We start from the raw sequence: 26,826 nt of genomic DNA, 5'->3' as shown, positions 1-26,826 counted from the left end.
GACATAAATCACCGAAAAGCAGGACAGTCAATTTTACATTTTGAAAAGCTATTTCAGGGGAGTAAAAGTGTACAAAAGTAGATGATGCTGTCACCCCATGTCCAGCCATCTGCTTGTAAGTGGAGGGACAGAGATGAATTCTGCTCTCAGGGCTGCTTCTGCATTTCACAGCAAACAAACACTAAACAAAATAAATAAATAAATAAATAAATAAAACAATTCTAGGAGTGGAGACCAGAGCATTCGCATAGCTGATAAGATGGCAGGTGAATTATAATTTTCAGAATCACCACTTCAGTCTTTTTTTTTTTTTAATCTAGCCATTAATCTGCAATTTGGCATTTTTTCCTACCCCTTTGAAACTACAGTTCACTTTTAAGTTTTCAAACTACTAAGGAATGTGCAAATTGAATTTGCTGGATTTTACATAAATACATTAATATTACTAACTATATGTTAATTTTGGTATGTATGGATCATAATACATATAATACTTTAATGGGTATTTATATTATATAATAGTTATAAATGAAAGTTATAGCTATCACATCAATGGTATTAAGGCAACACAGTACCTTCCTGATAGTTAATATGCAAGTAGGTTTCCACAAGGTCTTGGCAGACTCTGTTAGGGAATGTTAGCTTCAGGAGTCTTTTTCCAGTCGATTTTGTTTGTGGGAAGGGTTCCAAGGCAACCTCTTAACTCTCCTACTACTCACAACTAAGAATAGTGTTTCTGCCGGCATACTTGTGGAACCAAAAACAAGCAGAACAACTATTGTTCTTCTCCAGTGCAAAACTGTAATTTAGTTAAGAACATATGCCTGCTTGATTTTATGTCAATTCTTCATACCTCCCTGCGTGGTCATCCTGCTGCGGCGGTGACGTATACATGGTGGCCAGGCAGTCATCCCCCCGGAAACATTCAGAACAAAGCCCTGGCTGAGCATGGCACTTACAGCATCTGCTTCATTTGCAGGGTTGTCAATTATCTCCTCTCTGTTCAGCGTGGCACTTAATATCTAAGTATTTTTTCTAAATGCTTCTTAAATTCCAAGTTCTTTTTAATTCCTTAAGTATGAGCCTACCAACCTGTGCAAGCCATACATCACAGAGAAGCATACTACTGATGCAGTGAATGAATTTCTGATGAAAAAAGTCTTGACCTGCTAGCTCAACCTGTGTGTGCTGAAGCCGTTTTGGCCCCAGGTCAGCAGTCTCTGCCCAGAGGGGTTCCCAGGCACATTCTTGCACTTCGCAGTCGGTATCACCAGAAACATGCCAAGGGAGTGATGTCTGCAGAAAATGCAGCAGTCTGCCCCAGCCAGCAAGGAAAACAGAGTCAGTTTTTCTTTTCTCAGTGAAGAGGTTAGCCTGTTTAAAGCCCACCCCTTTCATCATTTCTCTGCCCTGGGGATTGAGAATAAGAAAAGTAACAAACCATGCTGCCTTCAGCCACAGCAAATCCTTCCTCAGCCCTCCCAAAATTTGTCAAAAGCAAAGGTAAGTTGGAAAAGGAATCACAGCTTAATACAAAACCACAGGCTGCATTACGAGTTTGCTGTCCAAAATAGGAAGAGTCCTGCTAACAGAGTATTTTTCAGACATTATTCACCCATTCCTATACTGCTATATTTTGAGGCCTTTTACTTTATATAGTGAATATTCATGTTTTCGTCTCATTACCCTTTGTAATCTAATGTAGCCCGTAGCAACCTTAGCCATTGGAGACAAAATACAATTCAGAATTTTAAACTCTGTAAGCTCTGTCAGTCACAAGTTGAACAGCCTGGCCATAAGCAAACAGAAATCCCAGCATGAGGCTGAAAAAGTTTGTGGTAGTCAGCAATCATTGCAAAAGGCAGTAGGTGTGAAAAAAGAAGTAACGACATTGTGGTCAGGCAATATACAGGTGGGCGATTGTTAACTTTATCACTGCTCTCCATTAATTATTATAATTATTCTTGTAACTGTTGTATAGCAAAGATAGGAACTGACTTTAGCAAGGGTTCACACCCACCTACAAGGTTTGTTTTCCGATAAGTCTGCATGCACAGTAATCTCATGTATTAATCATTCTCTTAAAGTGACCTATTCTTGTTTGTTGTTGCATTAGGCTGTCGTGTAATTTACTGGTTGGACATATGTTTGTGTCTTAGATAACCTCTGTGTGATATTTTTCTCAAGTAGACCCTCTGCATTGACAATATCTTGGCTTTGACACCTCACACCAGGGGACAGGCTGATCTCATTTGCTTTTGGAAGAGTGTTCCTCTTTTGGAATTCTCTCTGGCTCTGGTACTTTATTCCTCCAGATTCCTGCTTAGTCTATATTCTCTTTATTCTCTACCCTTGCATTTTGTCCCATGACCTTTTTTTTTGTCCTTTTTTTTTTCACTCTAGTAGGTTGCATAATTATACATATATTTTCTTCTGGTCTAATTTGCACAGGAGAGTGAGCTAGTCTGCAGGAAGCAAAGCTCTTTTGCACTTGTTTGTTCTTTCCTTTCAGAAGAGGCAGTCCAAAGAAGAACAGTTCTGCCTTTTGTACTGAACCCTGTTGGTGCCATTGTACATATTCCAGTTGTTGCCCTTTCATGGGAAATGAGAAGGCAAGATTTTGATGGGCTGCCTTTACTTATCAGTGTCCTCCCCAGGTGCCCAGTATGCTTTCAGAGCATGCAAGTCAACTATCAGTACACTACTTGTGTAGCAAACAGGATTCCCATTGCCTAAAACATGACCTGAGTAATGCTTTTGGGTCCTGTTGGCTCATAGAAGGGGGAATTAGGCACCTGAATAAGTTAAAAATTGTTAAACCACCAGGTGATTTTTATCCTTGCTTTATCAGTTAGTGTTATAGCACATTTTTTTTACTGCCAATGAAGTAGTATTTGTGCATTTTTGATGAAATAGAAATACTTCATAATCATTCATAAAAAGTAAAACACCTTCTAGGTATGGGTCAGTTATCTTAAGTTATCAGTGGATCCCTCAGACCCCAGGGAACAAATTCCCACAGGACGTTTGTGTAGTTGTTCAGGTTCTTCCAGCATCCGAGGATGGGGCACGGAAACCGCTTCCCAGATAAAAGCAGAAAAGACAGCTGCCATTTTCTCTAGAACATTAAAATATTTTTCAAACAGCTCTTATCCCCATAGCTCTCACCATCATTCTCAATTAATTTCTAAATTAAATAGGATGTTTCTTTAATTTGTGAGGAACTGGATAGTTTTACCAAGTATGCAGTTCTGTTTGTTTTTAAGGAATTGTGGCAAAGGAAAATAAGAAAATCAGTGAAGACAAAAAGTTTCAAGCAGTGAATACTACTGTATGCTGTGTGTAAGGTGAAGATTATGAACAGTGCTGCAAGAAACATGTAAAGCAAATTCAGAAAAGATTATGGTCTTTGCTGTTACCTGGGTCATTAACGGTATTCTTTTTTCCACTAACGCATCATGCTGAGGTCTGAAAGTACTTTTGAAAAGGCAAGTTGTTTGGAACCTGAACCCCTTCCTACCTGTTGTCTCCGCTTTGCAGTAATTTTCGTTTTCTGTATTAGAATTTGTACAGGCATTGCCCAGAAGTGTCTTACTCTAAGTCAGGCACATTCCCAGAGAAGACATTTAGCTCAATCCCAGTCACATATGGTAACATCAGACTGCTCTGCTGAGACAAGCCTCTGTTGGGTCATTCCCAATAAGCCAATGTTATTCTTTGTTCGTTTATCCATTTATAATAGTAGCAGTATTACATACATTTGAAATAAGACATTATTGTTATTAAAGTAATAGAGCAAAATCACTTATTGTCTGCTCACTGAGGCATTAGTGTTGCTGAATAATCCATTTTCTTCAGCTGGGTCTCTCCATGACGTTCTTTATTGAACAGCAAAACGTGTCATACCGGTCGCTATTAGCTATGTGTCAGTCTCTCACTCTTAGACAGGCTAAATACCCTACAAAGGGGCACTGAGACAGTAGGCGTAATGGTACAAGAAGTAATGCGTGTTCACATTATCACTGTGGCTTAGCGGTGGGATGTTTGTAATCGATGAAGAAGGATTTTCACTATGGGGAACACTCTAGGCAAAAGAGATGTGGCCAGTTGCTCACTGGGAAAAAAAGAAAGCTCTGGGTTTCTTTTTTCTTTTTACTAGAAGAAGGCCAGAGTTGCACTGCTGATACAGAAATGTTAACTCTGAAGCATATTCTCGACATATATTACAGCAGCACAGTTATCTTCTAAAGAAGCTTGTTAATCCAAAAAACAATATGCCCAACATAAATCCATAAAAAAAGATTCGAGAAAAGCATCGTGTCATTAACCTTCCTGCTTTGTGTTGAGACTGGAGTTATGGCTTGAGTCCTGTTTACGCTTCTTACCCTTTGCTACTGAATTGCCCGGGTGACCCCCCTTTTTATTGTCACCTTTGACTCTGCTTGTTGGTTTGATCACCATGGTGTTAGTGTAGCATTTGCAAGTAGCAGCTGTTTAACACATTGTACTTTAACTACTGTGTTTGCAGGACTCTGTTTACCCTCCTGATTTGGCTTAAGTGAGATGCATATCATGGCCAGTTAGCTCCAGAGCATCATGAAGGCTTATGAGCATTTTGGTACACGTGAAGCAGCTAATTTAATTCAAACAGCAATGTGTCTCATGGCTTAGCTTTAACTATCTGCTGCCTAAGATGAGCATATGAAGATAAATTACATGGGGTCATTTGTTAGGAGGAGACCTAGGGAACCCAAATCTCCCTTTCAGGTTGAGGGAAATATAAAATGGTAATTTAATTTGGAGGAAGAAACTAATGATCTGGAAGCTGACAAAAATTAGCAATGGCATATGCTGATTCTTACATGTCATACTTTGATTGGTCAAATGACATTTTATTGAGATCTTGTTCATGTACCAGCACACACAAATGCTGAGTTGGGACCTTGTAAAATAAAAATATAAAAATATTTTTATTTATATCTTTGGCCTTACACCTTTCAAAGTACTCAAAGTTTGAACTGGCAACCTACATGCACAGTCCTTGCATCTTGTAAAAGCATCTCAAACAACCTGAAAGTACATCAGAGCTAAAGGCAAAACAGTCCAACATTTTCTTTGAAAATGTGAAAGTAATAAATAATTTTCTGATGGAAAGTGGTTGGGATTTTTCACCTTTTGAAGTTCTCTCTCAATAATATATGAAAGAAGAAAGACTGAAAGTTGAAAATTGAGTACGTGAGCACTCATATCTGAATTCAAAAATAAAATGGACCAAATCAACGCCTGTATCTCAGCTCTTCTCATAAAGAGCTCAGTTCTCATCAATGCTTTATGATTCCATCCCATTCCATCCCAACAAAACATTTTGTGTTAGAAACAATTCAGTGATATAAAATGTGGGGACAACTAATAGATGAGAACAAGTGGTCTTTGAATAGCAGGTATTTCCCAGTCCCTGAAACATGATAAAGTTTGCCTAAATATCTGCATATAAGTCTTGACATAGCGTGCATAGTTTTTTCAGAATGACCGTTTTTGCACTAAAATAATACAAGGTAGTTTACTTTTTCCCCATTGTTTCCTAGTGGGTGATGTCACACTTTGTACAACACTACCAGAAATGTCTTAACCGTAGAAGCCAGAATGCCTGAAGTAGCACCAAAATGCATTATCAGAAGCAGGGCATACTCACTGTGTTTGCTATGTGCAAAAATGAGCTGGAAAGCAGAGTTGCGTGTGACAGACAGCTTTGAAAGGTAGTAACACTCCAAAGTGAGTTAATTGTTTCCTGTTAGAAAGTACACTTCACCCATCTCAGTAAAACATTTTATCCCTTCTTGCACAAGAGAAGAGTTCATTAGGAGCATTTTTCCTGACCAGAAATGACAGTTAAGGAGACATATTTATACATAGTATTGTTGGCTTGTGTTTCGAGTTAAGACACTGTTGACAGGATGGTTTATGATGTCAGAAGACTTTTCACCCTGCAGTAAGTATTTTTGTAAAGGTGTCCAATCATCTTTGACAATACCTGACAACAGCAGTAGTGAAGTAATATTGCTAACACTCTTAATGTTTTATTTTCATCAAACAGGTGCCAAGTAGCTCTCATCCTTATTAACTGTAATATCAGTAGTTCATTTGACAGCCTGTTCCTAATTAAGTTAGTTTACAAATCCTTGAAGTGTTCAGTTAAATTTTGACAACGTATAGCATTATATCAATGATGATGCTCTCATTAGTGCTTTTTGGAAGTTTTATTCAGAAAACCCACCTGACAATAATAATTCTGGTTAAATAAAATGAGTTTAACTGAAATGAAAGTTTGTGAAAGAAGGTGGAAAAGCAGCTAGAAGTAGTATCTTGAGGAAAAAAAATAAAAATCCTGAACAACTGGAGATAAATTGAACAAACCACTTGCATGGATGCTCCAGTTCTAGAACTGCCTGTCTATCCATCATCCAGAGGCATGTGCAGTCAAAGGATATTTTGCATAACTTTTGCATGCAAAGAGAACAGCAGACTGTTTTTGCTATTAGTTCTTCAGCTGATTAAGGTCCTGAATTTCAACTTTACAACTGTTTTGAAGAGGACAGAAAAGTTGTTCCACATGGAATTCCTCATTTCTCCATTTCTATTTTTAAATATATATGATACATGCAAAAAGTAACTATACTGAATGCTCAAGTTACAAAGCGTGTCCAGTCTTAAATTATTTATAGTGCACACGTGTTAGCATTATATCTATTTATCATTTATATTTCAATGGTACCCAGAGGCCTTTATCTGTTATACCATCATTTTTACCTGAACATTCACTATTCCTTGTCAGTATCACAGTTTTCTATATATAGAACAAGATAGGTGGTGATTGAGGCAGAATGCTACAGAAAGGAAAAAAAAAATAGAAAAAAACACATTCTTTTTTGTCTAGTCATGGGACTTAGCGAGCTGGTTCTCCCTTTTTCTCTACCACAGTCACAACTTTGATGGTCAAGACTGATAACGCCCAAACCTGCCATGATGAAACTTACCCATTGGGAGATTAATACTAGCATTTTTAACTTTAGATTATTTGTTATAGAATCCTTAAAGTTGTTTTTATCAAACCTATGTAATTCTCTACACAATTCATAGATCAGAAAAACTGTTAAATTATTAAATGAGTTTTTAATTAAGAACTGTAAGCTTCTTACGTGCTTGGAATGCGAGTGTTAAAAGGGGCTGGAGATACCAGGAAAAAAAAAAAAAAAGGCTATATGAGTGCACTTGGGCCCACAACCTATGTTTAATGTATTTTGGAAGATGTCTATTAAAAGAATAGCTTTGTTTTTTGCATGCACACAAACTTAAATTGAGGTTATCCTTTAAAAGAGATTATTTATGCTTTATTTTAAAGAAGCTGTTGAGAAGTGGTGTTGAAAGAAAGGAAAAGAGGATATGAAGCGTGAAGCCTAAAGAAAACAAAAAGTTGACAGTCAAATAGAACTGTATATTAGCAGAATTATGTCTTGGTTAGCCCACTGACACCATTGAAAGTATTGCCCAGTTTCCTGAGTACCATCTTGAGTCTATCATACATGGGCAGTTGCTGTACTGGAAGAAGCAAAATGAGTTTTGTGCCTTTATATCCTGCTTTTGCTGACATACAAGCACTACAGTTAATTATCTTGTTGGGCACTCTGCATGCAGCCTTCATGGTTGTGGGCCCAATCTTGCCAACTTCATGAGACTTGTCTTTGCAGGGAGTGCAAGGAGCACACCCAAAGGCTGCATTCTTGTGACAAATTTTGTGTACAGGATTGAAGTGAATGCCGTTGTGTGTAGCAGCTTTGAGGTTTGGGGCATTTTTGTGTGATTGTATTTTGCAACATCTTTCTGTTATAGCAACACCAGAATCATTAGCCTGGCTTCCTGAAATGTTTGTGCGTCTGTCTGTCTCCTCCTTTGATTGCTTCTATTGACTTGTTTTAAATCACATCAGCTGGTGGGAAAGTATCTGAATTAGCTGACATCATATAAGACACCAGAGTATCCATAGAGGAGAAAACCTTTGTAAATGCTCCAACTAAGTAAAAAGCTTCAGAGTTCACAAAAAGAAGATTAAATTCAGGAAGCAGTCATACTACTTTAATTCCACTATTCATGTAACTACAAAACAGGATGATGGAGACATTCATTGACATGTATGTTATTTGAAGTTTTATTCTGAGATACTATACAATCAGCAATACATTTCATGAAAATTTATTCAGTGGCAGCCTTATTCCAGAACCCTCTCAGAGTGTTTATTTGCCGTATTTGAAAATAAATAAATAAATAAACTATCTAAGGTAAATAGCACATAATAAACTAAGCTGCCCTGTCCACAAAACGTGCTAGGTTGCAAAAAAGAATCCCTCCTGGCAACTCCCAGAGTCATATTCAGCTACGGTCACTTTTTGAGCCAATCTACAAAAGGAGCCTGCTTATTCCAAAGCGTATGTGACCTGTCTACAGCATGACAGAGGAAAGCAAAAGAATTTTCCTTTCTTCTTGGGGGGTATATTCAGTTAATATTTTTTTATTATGTCTTTGTCAGCATTTCACTGGGAATGAGACTGGCACAAGGCTAAGATACAGTGACGGTGAGGGAGAAGCTTTAGTCAGTGGAGTGCATCAAGACAGAATGCTTCCACACTTGAAGGAAGCGCAGAAGCTTGAGGGAAGAATGCTGGCTTATAAAAAGTATGTCTAGCCTCACTCTAGCATATTAAACTATTACCTACAGACAATTTTGTCTGGATAACTTTTGCAGCATTTCGTTTCATCTCTGTCCCCAGACATCAGAATGCTGATTTGTCAAATATATTTGTAAATTACCATAACCTCACTGGGCAATCAGCACTAAAGACCTTGAAAAATTGTCAGAAGTTCTCACCCTGTGAAAACGTTAAGATCAATAAAACAAATTGATAAATAGCATTTTACAGAATATAGGCTCCTGAATGAAATGCTCTGACATAGCAGTTACAGATCATTCCATGTACAGAGCATCATACTTTCAAAGCCATATAGCTAATGCTGTAAAAGGAAGGATTATATGAAATGGGATTGATTCTTACACCTTTTGTCATAAAAAGTAGCTTCAGTTTTACGGGGTTCTTGAGTAACTAAAAAGAGGTTACCAGAAAAAGTCAACCCTTAAATTGCAGACAAAGAGCTACTACCAATAGTATTACATCATCAAAATATCTCACAGACACTCAGAAATAAGCTGTACTTTTGTATGTCAGTGAAGCAGCAAATTGAATTCTCATAATATGTTTTGAAAATGAGTCTTGTTAGGTTTGATGAGGTGGAAAAGGTACTGAGATCACTGGTTTGTTCCAATACATTCAGTACGCTTTTCTTGGATGTTTGCCACGGCTAATCTTTTTAATGGCAGTGTAGCTTGTAAACCCATTTGGTAGAAAGCAATACATCTCAGTTTCAGAGTATCACACCAAGTAGGGTGGTAAATAAGTTTCTCTTCAAGCATGCAAGCCCTTTTGTTACAATCCCAGAAATTTTATTTCAATGCACATATCTTGAAAACCTCCATGTTTCCTTTATGAATTCAACCATGAGCAAAAAATATACAAATATCCTTACTTTAAGTACACACACGTACATATATGTAGATAAGTTGCACTAGCTAATGTTCTTGTTTAACTGCATTTATTTGGAGAAACTTCAATTAATTCAGGTCCAATATGCAAGAAATTGACCTTTTCACAGCCCCTTTGATTTCCCCAAAACCCCTCTTTGGCTCCTTGCGGATGCTATTCTCAAAATGGTCTGGGGGAACAGTAGTCCTTACAGCATGATCAGTGATCATCGAATTCAAAGTTCTATCATATTAAAGTAGCGAGGACATTTGGATAAAACCCATTCACTAAGAAGGTTTTGGCCTCAGCCTCCTGACAGTTGAACCAAAGGCTGTCAGTGAAGGTATGTTAGATGATTTCAGCCTGTGGGCTCACACCAGCATGTGATATTGAGATAACCAGAGTTAATTTTTAGGCTGTTCTGTGGGTTAAAAATAAACACTTTGTTGCATTTTAAAGCAAAGATAGAGTGCACTGAGGATCCTATTGCACATTTTTAGTGATCTCACAGCAGAACTACTATTTTATCAGTTTCTGTTCCAAATTTTGTTACAAAACAATTAAATTTTTGTTAACACGGTTTCATATAAAGTTACAGAATCTTTTGTAGTTGGCTACATTGATTTTACTTCCTCCACCTCATTTTCCTTAAACTACATAGCTAATTCCTTGGCTCTTAAAAAATCTGAAAAGCCTGCTTTCTTGTCATATCTTCCTTTCTGTCATCCTTAGAGAATCCATACAGGTGGGTTTTGTGTACAGCTGCAGAGGTCCCAGTGCTCTGAACTCTGTTTTCTGTTAAATTATCCCTGAATAGCTCTCCCTGAAAGAATCATGCAAAGAAATCCCACGAGACGAACATGTTTCCCGAGTTTCCTATTGCATCTTCTGCCTATTTATTTTTCATGGTCATACCCAACAGCCTACTCAATACTTGAGTTGCTGTTGAACTGATTTTCATTCTTTCACATCAATAAACAGTTTGCTGTCTTAGACACTCACACATGCAAAAATGCAATGTAGGAGGTAAGACTTTTGAAACTGTATGTGTCTTAGCATGTTAGCCTAAAGTAGGACTGTAGATAGGAGAAATGGAGATAGAGCACATGAGAAAGAAAGAGGGAGAAGTATAAGAGAAATGTAAATAAGTATGAGAGATGTTCTAAAGAAATGCTTTTTGCCAATTAAAATTTTAATTTAATGTTTTCATTTGACCCAAAGGTTTGAGGATGCTTTGCAAGAAGTTTCTGACTTGTGATTGTGATGTGTTTGCAGTTATCCATATAGTGAGGACTCCAGCCAGGGAAAGCAGTACATGAATACGAGATGTCCAGCCTGGTGCGACAGAATCTTGATGTCCCACTCAGCCAAGGAGCTCATTCTGAAAGTAAGTATGGGCCTGCAGCCTCTCTGCTTCCCTTGCGTTGTATTTGTCTTCAACAAGGTTAGGAAGTTCTGCTACATTTCTGCTTTCTCTGAATTTTCAGTTGACTAGATCAAACACTCACTAAGCTGGAGAGTGCATACCATGGCAATGTTAAGCGGTTATGTCTTCCAGTGCCTTTTATCTGAGAATGTGGATTTATCCCAATTAACCTTTTGGCAGTTAGAAAAGCATGAGCATTCACAAACTTTTCATTTGGTAGCTGAGCTGCCAACACTGACTGCCCACTGGCTCTCCTGTGCTCCCTGTGTACTTGTCAGGGCTGTACTTGTCAGTGCCCTCCTGTGGTGTTTGTGAACCACACTGGGAAACTGTGCCCGGTTTAAAAAAGAATAAAAATAAATATGTAACCTTCATCATTCCACCAACTAGCCCCCTATACAGTAACTTAAGTAACAGTACTGCCGTTACTAAGGATTCAGCAGAGAGGCAGACGAAAGCAGCTAGGAGTGGCTGCTGACTGAGGAGTAATGCTATTGAAAGAAAAATCTATGAAGCAACAGCTTGAGGTCCCTGAGTTACAGGCATGGTAAATTTAGGTTCCCTCTGTTGTTAATGGTGAGAACTGCATTTCCCAAGAATATGTCAGGTCCTAGATAGGCCAAATCTGCTATCACTGTCCACTGAATGAAGACAGAGCCTACAGCAGGTGTGCTTCTAACTTTGGTACACCAATTAAGTTGCTAAATTTAGACATTCCATTAGAGTTTTAAAAATACTGTTTTGCAGCATTTTTAGCACATACAGTTCCTCTTGGGTTTTAAGTGCTTTGAGGTAAGTTAAGCTTGGTAATGCTCTATCCAAGGTTAAATGAGCTAATTATAGTTCAGGAGCCTTCCAGTTTTCCTTTTGTCTCCTATTCTCTCTCCTTTTTACTTTGTTCTGCTCTCCCACTTTCCTTAGAAACACTGAACTGGATCAGCCAGTAACATATGCCAACTTACACTGTTTCTGTTTATTCCTGTTTGCTTGGTTATGGCAACTGTAGACCTGTCTTCTTATGTTGGCTAAGACCAAGAACACATCAGGAAAACAATGTATGATATGAGGAGATCTCACCCAAGCCTTTCTGCTCTAAGCTAAACCTTTCCTGCTGTGCTAGCAGTGGCCATGATTGCCCTGCAAGAATTTGCTATGACTTTTCAGCACTGTTACACTGAGGTTACCTTGCTGAACAGATTGTTTGACTGTAGCATAACAGACTTACAGACCCCAAATTGCCCAAAGTCATGAGTATGTCTGTATTTTCCTGTATCACTACTAAAATTTAATGGGAAGTAATCTTTGTATATAAATCCATATTCTACAGTTTCATGATTGTTGTGGTTTTTTTCCTGTTTAAAGTAATGAAACCCTTGAAACTTGATTTCCTGAAGTTTATAACCTTCTCATTCTCTCTCTCATCAGGGCTTTTTATCTCATGATTAGACTGTTTGCTTTGCAATATATAACTCACTGAAAGGCTGAGAACATTTTTTACATAGCTACTCAAATTTCAGTCCAACATACTTCCTTACACATTTTAATGTATAATTATCTGCGTGACATCTTGAAGTTTCACTCAAAATGTTAGACCATAGCTGTATTACAGTATTTAATGAAAAGCCATTGTGAAGTGAAGAGGAATATAAGCTTTATAGTAAGAACAGTAATGTCAAAATCAATGTTATTTGATCTTCTTGTACAGAAATATCATGAGAAAAAGTGAGGCTTTACCCAAAATATTACAGATAGTACTTGGCACCCATGGAATTCCTAAAGAACAAAGGATTAAAACCATGGAAAGAGTGGCCAATGAGGGAAGATTTTTTTTTAGGCTATGAATAAGGAGATAGAAGTGTACACAAAGGCTCGAAGAGTGTAAACAGTACAGAGGGAAAGGAATTCTTTCAGATTATCTGGGGGGGGGTATAACTTGGATATAATGGGAGAAAATTAAACAAAGGAAAAGAAAGGTAGAGCATTAAAGAAATTTGTAACTCTGAGGTCAGTTAGCCCACTTCTGTCTCGATGAAACAGAATCCCAGTCGGTTGGTTCATTCAAAGCTTACATTTAAAAAATGCATATAATTTTATCTCTGCAGTTTTGCATTTGCAAATTATGGGCATGCAGTTTGGGACATCTCCAAAAATGTGCATGCAAAATTACAGATATAGACGAAGCCAAACTGGCATGGTTGTTTAACTTGGTGAGTTTATACCAATGAAGGAGTTAGCTTACCCAGCTCAAAAATAAACTAATTCTGGCCCATAAGATTTATTGAAAAGTTTCAGTAGAAATGATAGAGGGAAGGGAAAAATGTTATTAACTAGTTTTCTTGGCTTTACACATCAAACAGCATTTGCCTTGCCACTGAGGCCTTAAGCACTGACGCTTTTAAAAGGATCTGTTAAGAAACTAAAAGCAAATTTTAATTAACAGATTACAGTATACCAAATTCTTAAAATTTAAAAGTATATCAACTTTTAAAGATCTTTTTTGTCTAATTAGCTATTGGAAATTCTTATGCAGGCAATTATTTTGCTGTATTAATTCTCATAGGCAAATGAAAAATTTATTTTCTGTTTTAGCAAATCAATATTTTATTTTAAACAAAAATTGTAGTAAGTCTGCATTTTAATCCTATGTAAAGAAAGGATAGCATCCACAAATTGCCACACTGTACGGTGTGTTCAGCTACACAGTAGGCATTACAGATTGTACAGACATGGGGCTGTAAACAGCTTTCATGCAACATCATCTATCATGCTATGGTCGGTTACCTCACCATCATGTTATTTTATGCCTCCTGAGCCCTAAAACACCAAAGGTTGCCCACTGCTAGGGAGTTGCGTTGATGCCTGATAGCATGAAGTAATGAATGCTCAGCCAAGTGTATATTGTTTCTGCTTGTGCACCGCTGTAATTTGTTTATCTGTCTAAAGATTATGCAGTTGAAAATCCACAATTTTATGCTGCCTTTGTAAATTATCAAGTCGCTTTTGATGAATGTATCCCCACTTCCGATGCTAGTGGCATTATGATCTTGAAATATTGGAAAGTGCTCATGCATACAATGCAGAAGGTTATGTTTTTATATTTTTGGCAGACGACCATGCTATAAAGTAAATCTGACCTTAAGCTTCCTTACTGCATTAAAGATAATTCAGTTTTAACTTTATAGTCCTAAATGCTACTGTTTATATAAAGTTATTGCCCAGTCAAACTTGACTGATTACAGATGAGAAAGTCTTGACTGTTTCATACAAAATAAATTAGTATTGCCAACTAGTTTAAAGCACATCTACGATTGTATTAGAAACCTGAGAGTGTGCAGGTTGCAGATTTAATTAGCTTATAGGAATTGTTTAGCATAGTAAAAAATTGTCGTGTAAGGCAATGTGTTTGTATTTATTCCTGAAGTATTGTGTTAGAGAAACAAAACATTCTGAAAATTACTTTTTTTTTTTTTTTTGCAAATGGCAGAAAGACTTTATTGTTATTTCATTATTCATTAAACTACAAATGCTAAAGAAGTCATTGTATAAGGATAAAGTTCAATGCAGAACAAAATGAAAGCAATTCACAATGGAGACTGGAGGAATGTCATATTTCATTTACTGCTGATTTTCTTAAAATCACTTAATGCTTTTTTCTGATGGGGGAACATAGCTCATACAAACGATAAAAGATTATATTCATAAACTACATCATTCATTCCTACGTCTTAACGTTTAAAAACAATTGTATGAAGAAATAAAACACTCTTATGAGGCAATGTGGATTACATTTAATTCAAAGTACAACATGTATCCTACCTAATTCTATAAAAATTGTGTGTTGTTTTTTAAAAGGGAATGGTGCCAATTGCTATATTTAAACATTAAAATGGCAAAGGGTTTGAATGCAAACATAAATTAATGATTAATTTAATATATCCAAATGTTAGTCACTAAAATTTCTTAATGTCCCAGAAGCAAGGAGTAGGTTTAATGATTTCATGAGCTAATTTATGTGGACAAATTGCACAAGTTACTGCAAGCAGTACGGGACATAAAGATTCATTCTGTACGGTCTTTCTCTGGAGAAGCCAAGCAAAGATGTATTATTGTGTTAATATCACCTGTTCTATGATTCTGTCACCTGATTCTATGATTCTATGAATAGCCTCTCATTCAGAAACTATTCTGTGTAAGTCATTTCCTTATGTCATTCCGTTTCTGTAATCTGGAGAGTAGTTGAACTAATTGGTCTTTTTTTTATTTTTCTTTAAAACTAGTCAGAAAATGATGAGAAGATAGTAATATATGACCACATTGGGCCAAATGTCTGTATGGGGGATCACAAGGTAAATAAATTAAGCTTTTTAGCATTGTATATAGTGTATCTTTTTTATTAGGAAGGACAATGTATGCACTAGTCTCTTTTAATTTTATATTTAAGTCAAGTATTTGTCTTTCATATTTTTGATTTAAATCTTGGAAAATGTTTTAAAGTTTAATTCAGCTGAAATCAGCAAATGGAGTAGATACTCATATCTTGAAATGAATTAAAGAACAGGATGTTGTGCACTTGAAGAAAAATATGATAAACACAAAATCAGTGGGAACTAATGTATGTGCACTTACACATACCTATTATTCCTGTAAAACATTTTTTTTGTTGTGTTATAAAAATAGCTTCCAAAACATAATTTTTATTAATTTGGTGCCTAGCTGATTATTGAAAACAGAACATATTGGCAGATCCGTATTTAAGCATTATGTGAGAAAAAGAATATTGATTTATGTAATAAACACCAGTTGTTAAAGCAAAGGAAAAGACAGGAATTTACAGACAATTTTCTCTGCTGAAGACACCAGATGGAAAGCCAAGGTAGAAATACAGCAAAACTATATTGCTTTGTTTGAAAAGTCTGATCAAAGAGTAGGAGGTAACCTCTGAAAGGTTTAGAAATTTCTGAAAGGTTTGCAGAATTTTATGATTGAGGACCTATATAAAAACAACTAGAAACTTGCAAAAACTTGTAAGATGTGCAACACTGATGATGTATCAATCCTAGAGACAGTGTTCAAGCTCTTGAATGATAATTCCATGATGGGTAAAGACTAAATCTATGTGTGTATGCATACATACACATAAATCTAAATTCACAAATGTATCATTATATTTACTTCCATGGTCAGTGTTCTTGTGAGACAGAGTACTGACTTTCTAAGGAAGAATGCACTTAAGATATTTAGTCCAGTATCATGCAAGTCAGATTTTAAAATTCAGAGGTTTGCTAACTTCTACAGTAAAACAAAAAGTCCAGCGTGTCAGCAGCTAGCAACAGCCAGTTCAGAAACAATTGTTTTTGTTTCTTTTGTCACCAGTGTACTTCGTGTGATTTTTTTTTAGCATGGCGCTTTCAGTTGAGCTAATTCTGTGGTACACAGGAGTTGTGTGGAGAACCTCTACCCACAGAAATCAGTGGGAAATTTCCCCTTAGATTTGAATGGGAGCTGAGATCCATAAGGAGCTGCTGAAGTTCTTGTGTGCATTTTGTAGTTAGGTTAATCCACGAAATCATTGCGTCATTTTGTTTCCACTCATAGAGGAATTTCTGTTGTGTTTATTACTGATTGTAAAAAAATGTTTGCATTTCAAATGTATAACTTCTATTTTTCCCTAACTTGCTGCAGCCTGTGTTCCTGTCCTTTCGAATAGCTGCTGGGGCAGGTAAACCTATTGCAAATGTGCACAAGTGTTGTGTCGTGCAGTGATGTGGTGGTAAATATCATTTTTTTTCCTTTACGTTTATATTTTCTACATCATTTCCCCTGTGTTTATTTTTCTTTTTAAAAAAATGCCAATTCTGCAACAGGAAAAAGATGCCTACGAAATGAGAAGATTTTCCGTGAAACTACACTGTAGCAAGGAGAGGAAGGAAGGCGCAGTATACTGAAATACATAATCGTAACAACTGTATCGATAAATCCAGTCCTGAGTGCCACATTTTTAGACTGCTGATCGTACACTATGCTTCAGCATCTGGACTCTGTTCGAGAAAAGCCTCACATACCTCACTGTCTTGTATGTTCATGTGACATCAAGTAGAAATGTGGAATTATTTTTTATATATATGTCACAATTCTGTTGCCAAAACTCTAAATAGACAGCAGAGATGTTATGTATTTTAGATTTCACAACCTTCAACTTTTAATAAGTGTTTGTCAATGTGGAAAAGCTATTTCAGCATATTATTAACTTTTAAAGGTGTCATGCCTAACATTATATATCTTTACCACTTTGGGGTTTTGTAAATTGGATTGTATAGATAGAGATATCGATGGTTTTAAATGGTATTTTCATTGTCAACCAAGGATTTTGGTTTGAGTTTTAGTTTTTTGGTTTTTCATTTTTATATTTTTTTCTTGTTATTTACTATACTGCCATGTTACATGGTTTTTGAATCACACAGCAGCTGCTTTCTATACATACATATATATGTGTGTGTATATATATGTATGTATGTGTATATATACACAGATATATAAATAATTTATAAACCTGACCAAAACTTATGCTAAATATACTTTCCAATATGAATGCTTGAGAGTGCCATATCAGCCGTTAGTGTTGGAGTCTTAGCAGGTTTAGTTAAGTGTACATCAACAACCAACATTTATATAATAAATAATATATAGCAGTGCCATCCTCGATACAGATATATAGCTTACTTATATAGCACATATATTAGCAGTTTCACTTTGTTACTCCTATAATCCCTTCTTTCTATGTAATATTAAGGATTGAATGTGAAGTTCTTAGCTAGGTTTGGGTGTAACTTTCCAGAATTTTGTAAACTGTTTTTGTCTGTCTTTTGTTACTGTTTTATGGTGCCAAGTATTCTATATTAAAACGTAACAACATGGGAGAAGAAAATAATAGTCTGCTTCTGCAACTGTATTGGGCACAGACTGTATTCATACAGTGTTAAAGAAAAAAAAAAAAGACTGTAAATTTTCCTGGTTAGTAGCTCAGTGCAGCCTACGGTATAATCTTGTTTCTCCCACCACTAAATACAACATTAAAAGGTGATTAGGGAGTCTGTTGATGAAACACAAATGTATGTTTTATTGATTTAATTTAGAACACTACAGAGTTCATGGACTGCGTGATGGCATTAGATTGATGCTTGATTTTGGTATAAATCACTACCGTTGAAAATGATTTGATGTCTGCTTGCAGAATGTTTTCTCAACAGTACAGTCTGGGTTTGTATTAAGTACTGTTGCCCAAAGGGTGTCTGCAGCTCTGTATTGTTATTGTGCCATGTTGCATTATAACCACACAGTAATTCTATTTAAGCAAACTCAACTCATGGTAACTTTGAAGGCCTTTAGAAATGAGTACTCTGGTTCTCAAGCAATAAAACTGATCATGGTGAATGTGGTTGTGTCTGTCCCTTTAATTTGGGCATTGGGGATTAGACAGAAATTATTAAATTGTCAGATTTCTTACTAATGAGTTACCTTTTAATCTCCTGCCAATTAAGAGGGGCATTTTTTTGAGTGAAAACACATAATAGAATGTGCTAGTAGTGTTAATCAAAACACAATACAAACTGAGAAAAAGGCATTTAGGAGTCTGTATCAGAGTAAGTGTTAACATACAGAGAGTAATACAATTTTATGAGCTATTGATGAGATGCCAGTCCCCAGTAGTTCAATAAATATGCCACCATAAACTCCTTCATGATTATCTCTGGTTTTAGGGGAGGAAAAAAAAAAAAAAAAAAAAACAACTACTGCCTTTTCAAACTCAGGCTGAAGCTTCATTTATAGATAAATTCACCGGAGCTGTAAACTGCAAGACCATAAATAGTCCTAACCCATCTGGAGGAGTTAGTTACACAGGTGACTTGTCAAGGTAATTTGTTGAGTTGAAAGAGTCTCAAATTTAACCGACATAAATTCATAAAATGCAACTTTAGCATAGATAGATAGATAGATAGATAGATAGATAGATAGATAAAGGCGTTATCTCTTGAACGTGCGAGGCTCACACGGCTGTTAGGGCTTCGGAAACGCTCCCAAGATGGCATTCCTATTTGCAGGACACTACAAAGGCCAGTAAATAAGAGTTCCGCCACCGAGACGTGTCGGGTTTCCGTCCGGTGACCCATCCGCAAAAGCCTCTCTGCGCGGCGCGCCCGCATCGCCCCGTGGCACCGCCGGTGTCCCCTCGGGGCAGCCGTGGGGCTGCGCGGCGGAGCCGCCCTGTCCTGCGGGAAGGTGCTCGGCACCGGGCAGAGATTTCGAGCTCCTCGGGGCACGCTTCTTTTTAAGAAATACGGAAAGGAGCGGGGGTGAATAATCCCGACTTTCAAGTGTGGGATTTTGTTGTAGTTTTGGTTTGTTTTAAACTGTCGTTTTCCCTTAGGAGCCAGGGAACCGGCTCCGGTTCTTCGCTGCGATTCCAGCGTCGTGGCTCAGGGTGTTCAAAGCCGAAGCGAAGATTAATTTCTAAATTTGATTTACTCCGTCTGTAGACGTGGTACAACTCGAGCGAGGTCTTGCCAGGCCCCTGCTTTCAGTGAGTAAGAATTTGCGGGACCCCCCTGCCCGGCCCGGCCCTGCAGCGGGGGCTGCCCCGACGGAGGGCTCGGCTCGGCTCGGCTCGGCTCGGCTCGGCTCGGCTCGGCTCGGCTCGGCTCGGCTCGGCTCGGCTCGGCTCGGCTCGGCTCGGCTCGGCGGGCGGGGCGCGGCCGCGCCGTTCGCCGAGCGGGGCCGCCGCGGGAGCCGGTCCCGTGCCTCCGCCGAGCCCCGCGGCGCCCTCCCCCGGCACAGCCGCAGCTGCGCGGGGCGCGGGTGGACTCGGGCGGACTCCCCCCGCCCCGCCCCCGGTACGGCCGCTGCGCGCCCGGGGCCGTCCCGCGGGCCTCGAGCGCTGCGCCGCCGCACGCCGGGGCGGCCCGGGGCTGGCGGCGCGGAGCAGGGCCCGGCCTCCGTGCGGGGAGCGGGGGGGGGCCGGGCCGGGCCGGGCCGGGCCTGCGGCAGGCGGCTGCAGGCGGCGCGGGGCGGCCGAGCCCCGCTGGAGCTGAGGCGCTCCGGTGGGGGCGGGATTGCTTCCCTCCACCGCGCTGCCGGGCAGGGCGCCCCGCGGTTCAGGCTGCGAGGCAGGGGCTCGGACGCAGGAAGGAAAGAAGGCCCGGTCCTCGGAGAAAAAAAAAAAAAAAAAGTAGCAAAGCCGAGGCAGCCGGACGGTCAAGCTTCGCCCACCAGGCCTCGAATACGCCCGCGAGGAGACCCGCGGAGCCCCGGCAGCGCGAGGCTGCCCGCGGGCCGCTCTTTGCCGGCACCGAGCGGTGCCGTGCGGCCGCTGTCCCGGCGGGCCCGGGCCGCCTTCCCGGGAGCTCGGCGGGCCGCTGCGGGGAGGGCGCTTGCAGCCTCCGCCGCCGAGCTCGGGGTTTGCCTTCGGGGTTCCTGCGGCTGCCGCTGTCCGCGCAGCGAAGCGGGCGGTGCCCGAGCCCCTGCACCCCCACCCCCCCCGCTCCCCGCGGCAGAGCCCGTAGCGCCCCGCCGGTGCTCACCGGACCCCTTTCCTGCCAGGAGCCGGCGCCGGCTGGACCCCGGCCCGCGGGCGCACTCACCGAGCCGCGCAGCCGCTGCCGGTCCCGGTCTGGGGGCGGCGGAGCGCGGCACAAGCCGCGGGTGTCCGCGCGGTTCCGAGCCCCGCTCCCGCCGGGGCCGACGCCCTCGCCCGCGGCCAGCTCCTGGGGCCGCCCGGCCCAACCCGAGGGCCCCGCCGCGGCGAGCCGGGCCGGCCGGTGCAAACGAAGGCCCCGGAGCAGCGAGGGGGAAGGCAGCAGGGGGCCTGCGGCGGGCAGGGAGAAGCCCCCGCCCCGCGGCCACTCGCGGGGGGCAGAGGCGCAGCCCCGGGCGGCCGCAGCAGCGGTCAGAGCGCGGGAAAGGCGCTAGAGGCGAAGCTTGTTAAATAATTTATTGATTTATACAAAGTCTTTCCAACCCGTGTGGAGACAATATTATTTGAATCCGATTTAAAATCAAGTATCTATTTTTACTCTCACGCTTTTTTGGGGTTGTTTTCTCTTTTGGTATTATTAAGCATAAAATCCAGAGGCAGGAGAAATCAAACCGCCAAAAACACTGAGTAGAGGGAGGGAGTGAAAGAAAACAGCCGTTTTTACACTAGAAAGATACGTCACAAAATCTGAAGTTTACTATATACAAAGTGACTGCGCGTGGATTTGGCGATCCATACAAAACGGTAACAAAATCTGATTGTTAGGAGCAGGAATACGGCAAGAAGGCTAAAAGAAAGGCAGGGATGGGGGCAAACCTTAAAGGAGCACGAAACGAAACCCAAGAAGTTGGAAAGATTCCTCTGAAATTTACATCGATGAGAAGGAAAATAATTTCATAACTTATTCTGTAAAAAATATATACATTTCACATACATCTTAGGCTGTACAACACACCACTTTAAACATCCAGGTACAATTGGTCTCTGTCGCAGTGCCTACCGTGGCGGCTCACCCGGCCGCAGGCGCCCGGAGCAGCCGTCGGTGCCCGCGCCCTCACAAGGTGTCCGAGCTGGTGCTGCAGGGGCTGACGAGGGAGAGGTTCGTGGATTTGTGCTTTTTCAATAGCCTCGTGATTTTTTCGTCGTCTGAGTTGGGGTCCAGGGGCTTGTTGTATTCGTCATCGTCCTCATTGTCCGAGCTCTCCTTCAGCTTCTCCGTCTCGGAGTCGTGCTTCTTCTTGGCCGAGGCCATCTCCGCCGCGTGCCGCTTCCGCCACTTGGTCCGTCTGTTCTGGAACCAGACCTGGACCGGCACGGGAGCCGCTCAGCCCCGCCGCCGCCGGCCCGCCCGACGGCAGCCCCGGGCCCGCCGCCCACAGCCGCCCCTTCCCGCTACCGGGACCGCGCGCAGGGGAACGCGCGGGAGCGGGGCCGCGGCCGCCCCGGGCCGGGGGGCACCGCGCGGAAGCGGCGGGGCAGCAGCGGGAGGGGGCTCGCAGGGACACGCGTGGGTCACCCCTCGGCTCTCCCGGCCCTGCCGCCAGCCTGAGCTGGGCGACCGTAGCGCGGCGGCTACACGGAACGAGCAGCCGCTGAGAACCAAACGGGACGGCCAGGAAAAGGAGCGCGGCACTCAAAGTCTTTGCTAAAAAATTGCGTGGCTATACAAAGAGTCGTGCCAGTCACTGGACAGTCTCTGTGGGAACCTGACCTCTTGAAAACAGCTACCTGCGTGGGGCTTTTGTTTTGTTGGCTGCATACGTATATTTTCTAAAATCGTTTTCAGCACAAAGAGCCCTAATCACAAAAATAAAGTTACGTAGAAATTGGCCTAAAAATCTATCCAATATCTAGATATCGTAGTTTAAATTACAAGCGACTTCAAAAAAAATCCCGTACGGCCCTACGGCTTTGAATGATCGCCGACAATCAGCGCGGAGGAGAACAGCGGCAGCGCTGCCTCGGCGGCGAGAGGTGGCAGCCGGGGGAGGCCCGTGCCCGGCCGGGGCCCCGCACGCCGCGCACCGCGCGGGGACCTACCTTCACTTGGCTCTCGGTCATCCCTAGGGAATAGGCGAGGCGGGCTCTCTCCGGTCCTGCCAAGTACTTCGTCTGTTCAAAGGTTTTCTCCAAAGCAAAAATCTGCTGCCCAGAGAAAGTCGGTCGCGAGTGTTTCTTCTTGCCGTCCTTGTCCAAAACCATCCCCGTCTGAGCTGAAAGCGGAGGAGAAAAGCTCCGTCAGAGACGGGGCTTGCGCTCGACGCGAGCTCGGAGCGAGGTCTGCGCCCGGCGCTAAGCGGGGCCGCTGCAGCGGGGCTGCCCCGGCTCGCCGCCGCCGCTCGGACGCCGCTGGCTCCAGAGCGCGGCCCGGTCCGGGGACGGCTCCGGCCCCCTCGGGGTCCGCCTTCGAGGCGCCGAGGCCTCCGTCGGGCCGTTCGCCCCGTCTGCAGGGCCGCGCCGCCCGTCCCGGGCCCGCCGGCCGGGAAGGCTCAGCGGGCCGCGCGCCCCGCCGGCACCGGCCGCACTTACCGGGACAGGCGAGCCGGGGGTCTCTCCAGGGAGAGCCCTGCACCACTCCCGGCCAGAAAATGGGTGGCCTCCCCGGCAGCTCCGCCAGCGGCTTCGGGTACCGGGAGACGGCCGCGGGGTTGAAGTACATCCCCGCCGAGGCCGCCAGTCCGTTGATGCGGGGCAGCCCGCCCAGCAGGTTGCTGGCCGTGCCCACCGGCCGCCCCAGGATGTCGCTTATTCCGTGCGGCGTCCCCAAGGGGAGCTGCGTGTTGAGTCCGCCCAGGGCCGGCGCCTTGAAGCCGGAGGGGTTCTGCAGGGTGTAGGGGAAGAGGGAGGTCTTCATCTCGGCCATGTTGTGCAGCGCGGCCAGCGGCGTGCTGCTGAGGACGAACGCGCTCTGGCGATTAGCATCCATCTGCCCCACCGCTAACATTTGCGGTCATCAGCGAGCGCGGGCCCTTCTCCAGGCGAGGCGGCAGCCGCCCGAACTCGTCCCCGCCGGGCGCGCCGGCCGCGGGCGGGTCGCCCTCTTCTCCGCTCGCGGGTCGGAAGCGGCAGCCGGCGGCAAAGTTTGCTCAGCGCAGGAGAACCTCGGCGCTGCTCCGCCCGCCCCCGCGCCTCGGCGCCGCGCACCGCCAACGTCCCGGCCGGAGCGCGGAGCGGCGCGCGGCCAGACGGCACCGCGGGGAGGCGAGGAGCCCCGGGAGAACGGCCCCGCGCCGCCGGGGCGTCCCCCGCAGGCTGCGGCTCCCGCGCGGGATCCAGCGGGAGAGGGGCCCGGCGGTGCGCGCCCTGGGGCTGGGCTGGGCTGGGCTCAGCTCCGCGCCTCGCCCGCGCGTCCCGGCGGCGGCGGCAGCACCGGGGACGCTCCACGCCGCGCCCCGGGGCGCAGATAACCGCGCGGGCACCTGCGAGCAGCGCGCCCATTGGGCGGCCGCCGCCCCGCGCCGCCGCCGCGGCCCAATCGGCGGGCGGCGAGCGCCCCCACCTCGACACGTCACCGCCGGGCCGGGCGGCCCCCGGGCGCCGTGGGGGCGCGCGGCACCGCACGTGGCCGCGCCGCCGCCGACGGGACCCCGGCACCCGGCACCCGGCACCCGGCGCGGCCGCCGCCGCCCCGCGGCTCGCTCGCCGTTTCCGCTGCCCCGGGCTCCGCCGCACGGCGCGGCCCGTGCTCTGGGAGGGCGGTGGCGCCGTCCAGCCCGTCCCGTCGGGCCCCCGCCGCCGGCGAGTCCCGCCTCTGAGCGCGGCGCGGCCCCGGGAGGCCGGCCCGCGGCGGCGGGGCCGGGAGCGCGGCCGGGGTGTGCGGGAGGAGCGCGGCGGGGCTGCGGAGCGGGGCGCGGCTGCTCGCACCCGATGTCTTTGGGCGGGTAGCGAACGAGCTGTGCCTGCCGTTGCGCCTCGGCTGCCGCCTCCTTGTTAGAGTCGAACCCTTAAAGCGTGCCTGTAAAAGTGACCGCCCGTCCCGGGACCGTGCCGCTACGGTTTGTTACCCGTCTTAAAACGCGCTGGCGCCTGAGGTCTTCCTTCGGGACGTGACGGACAGGTACAACGCCTCGCCTTTAGCGGGAAAAAACGGCCCTCACATCACTGCGGCACGAAGCTCGTTTGCGCAAATAAAATTGTCACGGGTATTCCGCCCGACCGAAAATGTTCTCACTTGTCAAGGCAAGAAGAATTCCGATTTGAGACTTTCATAGAAAATTATTCCGGAAACGGGACTCGTAGCGCGTTCTTTGCCTTACAAATGCCTTCTCCTGTGTTTTTGATGCATTGTTAATCAAGAAAAATACTAACCACAGCAAGTGGGGAATTAAAATTTTTCAAAGTGTTCACAAAGTAAGCATGAATCGAATAGTTACTGAAAGGCGTGGTCATACGGATCTAATTATGCCGTTCGTCGGAGCCCTTTGCAAGTGCATACGGTTTTGTTTAATCTGAAACAACAGCCCTCGTGTCAAAGCTTGGGAAGCAATACTCGGGATCGACCAACGATCTTTATTTTCAGTCGCTGAAGTTAGAAATGATGCAAGTGTCCGTCTTCTTATGCGCATCCTCGTAAAAGCTTAACGTCTGAACGTGAGAGTAAAATCGACACTGCCCTAAAAGAGGCTTAATAAAACACTTCATTGTTTTTTCCTCTCTGTTGTAAATAACACCAACAGAGAAAGCCGTAAGGGGTGCGTCGGGCTCTCCGCTTCCAGCCCCGTGAGCTCTCTGCCCGTGTGCGCGGGGCAGGATGTGCCGGGTGCCGCCCGCGCTCCCCCGGCACGCGGAGCTGCGGGAAGGCGCCGGGGGCTGCCTCGGTCTCCGGCTCCGCGCGCCCCCCGTCTGCACAGCGCCGGTTTTCTGCCGCGGCGGCCCGAGCTCTGCCCCCGGCCCGCTGCCCCGGTCGCGGAGCTCGGGGCGGCGCCGCGCCAGCCGCGCCCGCTGCGCGCCCTCCCGCGGAGCGTGGCGCACCGCCCGCGGCTCTCCCGCCCCTGCACGCCGGCTCCTCGGCACGGACGCTTTCATCTCGGCTGAGCGGGGGCGAGCCGGGCCCGGCCGCTAGCTCGTACCCTTTGCCCGGGCAGAAAACAGCCGTCCCCGCGGAGCAGCCCCCCCGGCGGGACGCCGTTGCCTTGCACGGCACCGGTGGGCAGGGTAAGAGCGCGGCCTCCGCCGGCCCTGGTCCCGAGGCGCCGCTCCGCAGCGGGGCTACGGCAGGGACGGGACGGGACGGGACGGGACGGGACGGGCCGCGCCGCCGTCTTCTCGCTGCGAGGCGGCGGCAGGGAGCGCCCGCTGCCCGGGGACACCGGAGAGTGTCCGTGTCTGCGTGCACCCCCCCGCTCCCGCGGACGCTTTCTGGCTCCGGCGCCGCACGCACACCCGTCGCAGCCCGCTGCCCCGGAGCCGCTCGAGCCCCGGGGAGCAGGGCCGGAGCTCTCCTCCCGCTGCCGTCCTCTGGGTTACTTCGGGACTTCACCGTGAGTAGCCCCCTCCAGCATCCTCGTGCTCGGGCTAAAGCAGTGTGCTGAGGCCGTCCGATAATTTATGCAATCAGTGACCGTTGTTAGGCATTAATTGTGCATTTGTCCCTGCGCATTGGTTTTTCTGCAATCTTATACCCCATTTTTTCCAGGTGGAAATAAACGTGTTTGGTTTGGTTTGTGTTTTTTTTGTTTGTTTGTTTGGGTGGTTTGGTTTGGTTTTTATCTCTGCAGACTCCGCGGCGCGATAAAACTGCTTTTGTGTCTTTTCCCATGGCTTTTCGATGACTGGGCACGGAAGGAGCGTGCCCGCTGCCCTCCGCGGGAACCACGAGCGGGCCTTGCCCGTGCAGCCCCGGCCCCCCGCCACCGGGCGGCACCTCCGGGACCACCGTCCCCCCCGGTCCCCTCCTCTCGGCCGCACTGGCTCCTCCGGCAGGGGCACCCCGGCTGCACCCCGCCGCCCCCGGGGCTGCCGCGGTGCTCCGCGTCCAAGCGCTCCGTACGTTTCGGCGAGAGCCCCGCAGAGGCCGTGGCGCTCGCGGCCGCTGGCGGCTGCGCCGGGCACCCCGGGGCGCCGGCCCCCCGCGAGCTGCCCGCTCCCCTCTCCGCGCCCGGCCCGGTGCCCACGGGCGCTGCCGTCGCCCCGGTGGCCCTGATAAGCCGAGCTCGGGCTCCGCCGCCGGAGGAACGAGGCCGTCCCCGGGGGCCCGCTGCCCAGCGCGGTGCCAGAGCGGCGAGGGCTCCCCGCCGCCGGTA

At 45.4% G+C, this 26,826-nt stretch overlaps 2 protein-coding genes across 4 annotated transcripts in view; one reads left to right on the top strand and one right to left on the bottom strand.

The window, feature by feature from the left end:
* INPP5A (inositol polyphosphate-5-phosphatase A) overlaps positions 1-18,486 on the top strand; it is a 253,101-nt gene extending 234,615 nt beyond the window's left edge. For 2 of the 3 annotated variants that reach the window (XM_067000743.1, XM_067000744.1), the window contains exons 13-16: positions 10,905-11,016; positions 15,333-15,401; positions 16,738-16,825; positions 16,920-17,116. In XM_067000743.1, coding sequence (XP_066856844.1) covers positions 10,905-11,016; positions 15,333-15,401; positions 16,738-16,818 — 262 coding nt within the window. In that variant the 3' untranslated portion in view covers positions 16,819-16,825; positions 16,920-17,116. Of the gene's footprint in view, positions 1-10,904; positions 11,017-15,332; positions 15,402-16,737; positions 16,826-16,919 lie in introns of all 3 variants that reach the window. The other variant, XM_067000742.1, reaches the window with a different exon arrangement.
* A 3,044-nt stretch (positions 18,487-21,530) lies between these two features.
* NKX6-2 (NK6 homeobox 2) lies at positions 21,531-23,910 on the bottom strand. The gene is made up of 3 exons (XM_048048816.2): positions 23,114-23,910; positions 22,625-22,797; positions 21,531-21,887 (listed from the first exon to the last, which is right to left on the bottom strand). The coding sequence occupies exons 1-3, from the start codon at positions 23,526-23,528 to the stop codon at positions 21,639-21,641; spliced, it is 837 nt and encodes a 278-aa protein (XP_047904773.1). The 5' UTR covers positions 23,529-23,910; the 3' UTR covers positions 21,531-21,638.
* Between the last annotated feature and the right edge of the window lie 2,916 nt (positions 23,911-26,826).

This window comes from Anser cygnoides, chromosome 7 (genome assembly GCF_040182565.1).
Source record: "Anser cygnoides isolate HZ-2024a breed goose chromosome 7, Taihu_goose_T2T_genome, whole genome shotgun sequence".
NCBI lineage: Eukaryota > Metazoa > Chordata > Aves > Anseriformes > Anatidae > Anser > Anser cygnoides.
This window is presented reverse-complemented; position numbering and strand designations above follow the sequence as displayed.

Bases quoted from the DNA above. Each gene is read 5' to 3' on its own strand.
- NKX6-2 (XM_048048816.2), bottom strand. From the start codon at position 23,528: ATGTTAGCGGTGGGGCAGATGGATGCTAATCGCCAGAGCGCGTTCGTC. The intron at 22,798-23,113 runs GTAAGTGCGGCC...CTCCGCTTTCAG, and splicing joins CCCCCGGCTCGCCTGTCCCG to CTCAGACGGGGATGGTTTTG. The intron at 21,888-22,624 runs GTAGGTCCCCGC...GTGCCGGTCCAG, and splicing joins TGACCGAGAGCCAAGTGAAG to GTCTGGTTCCAGAACAGACG.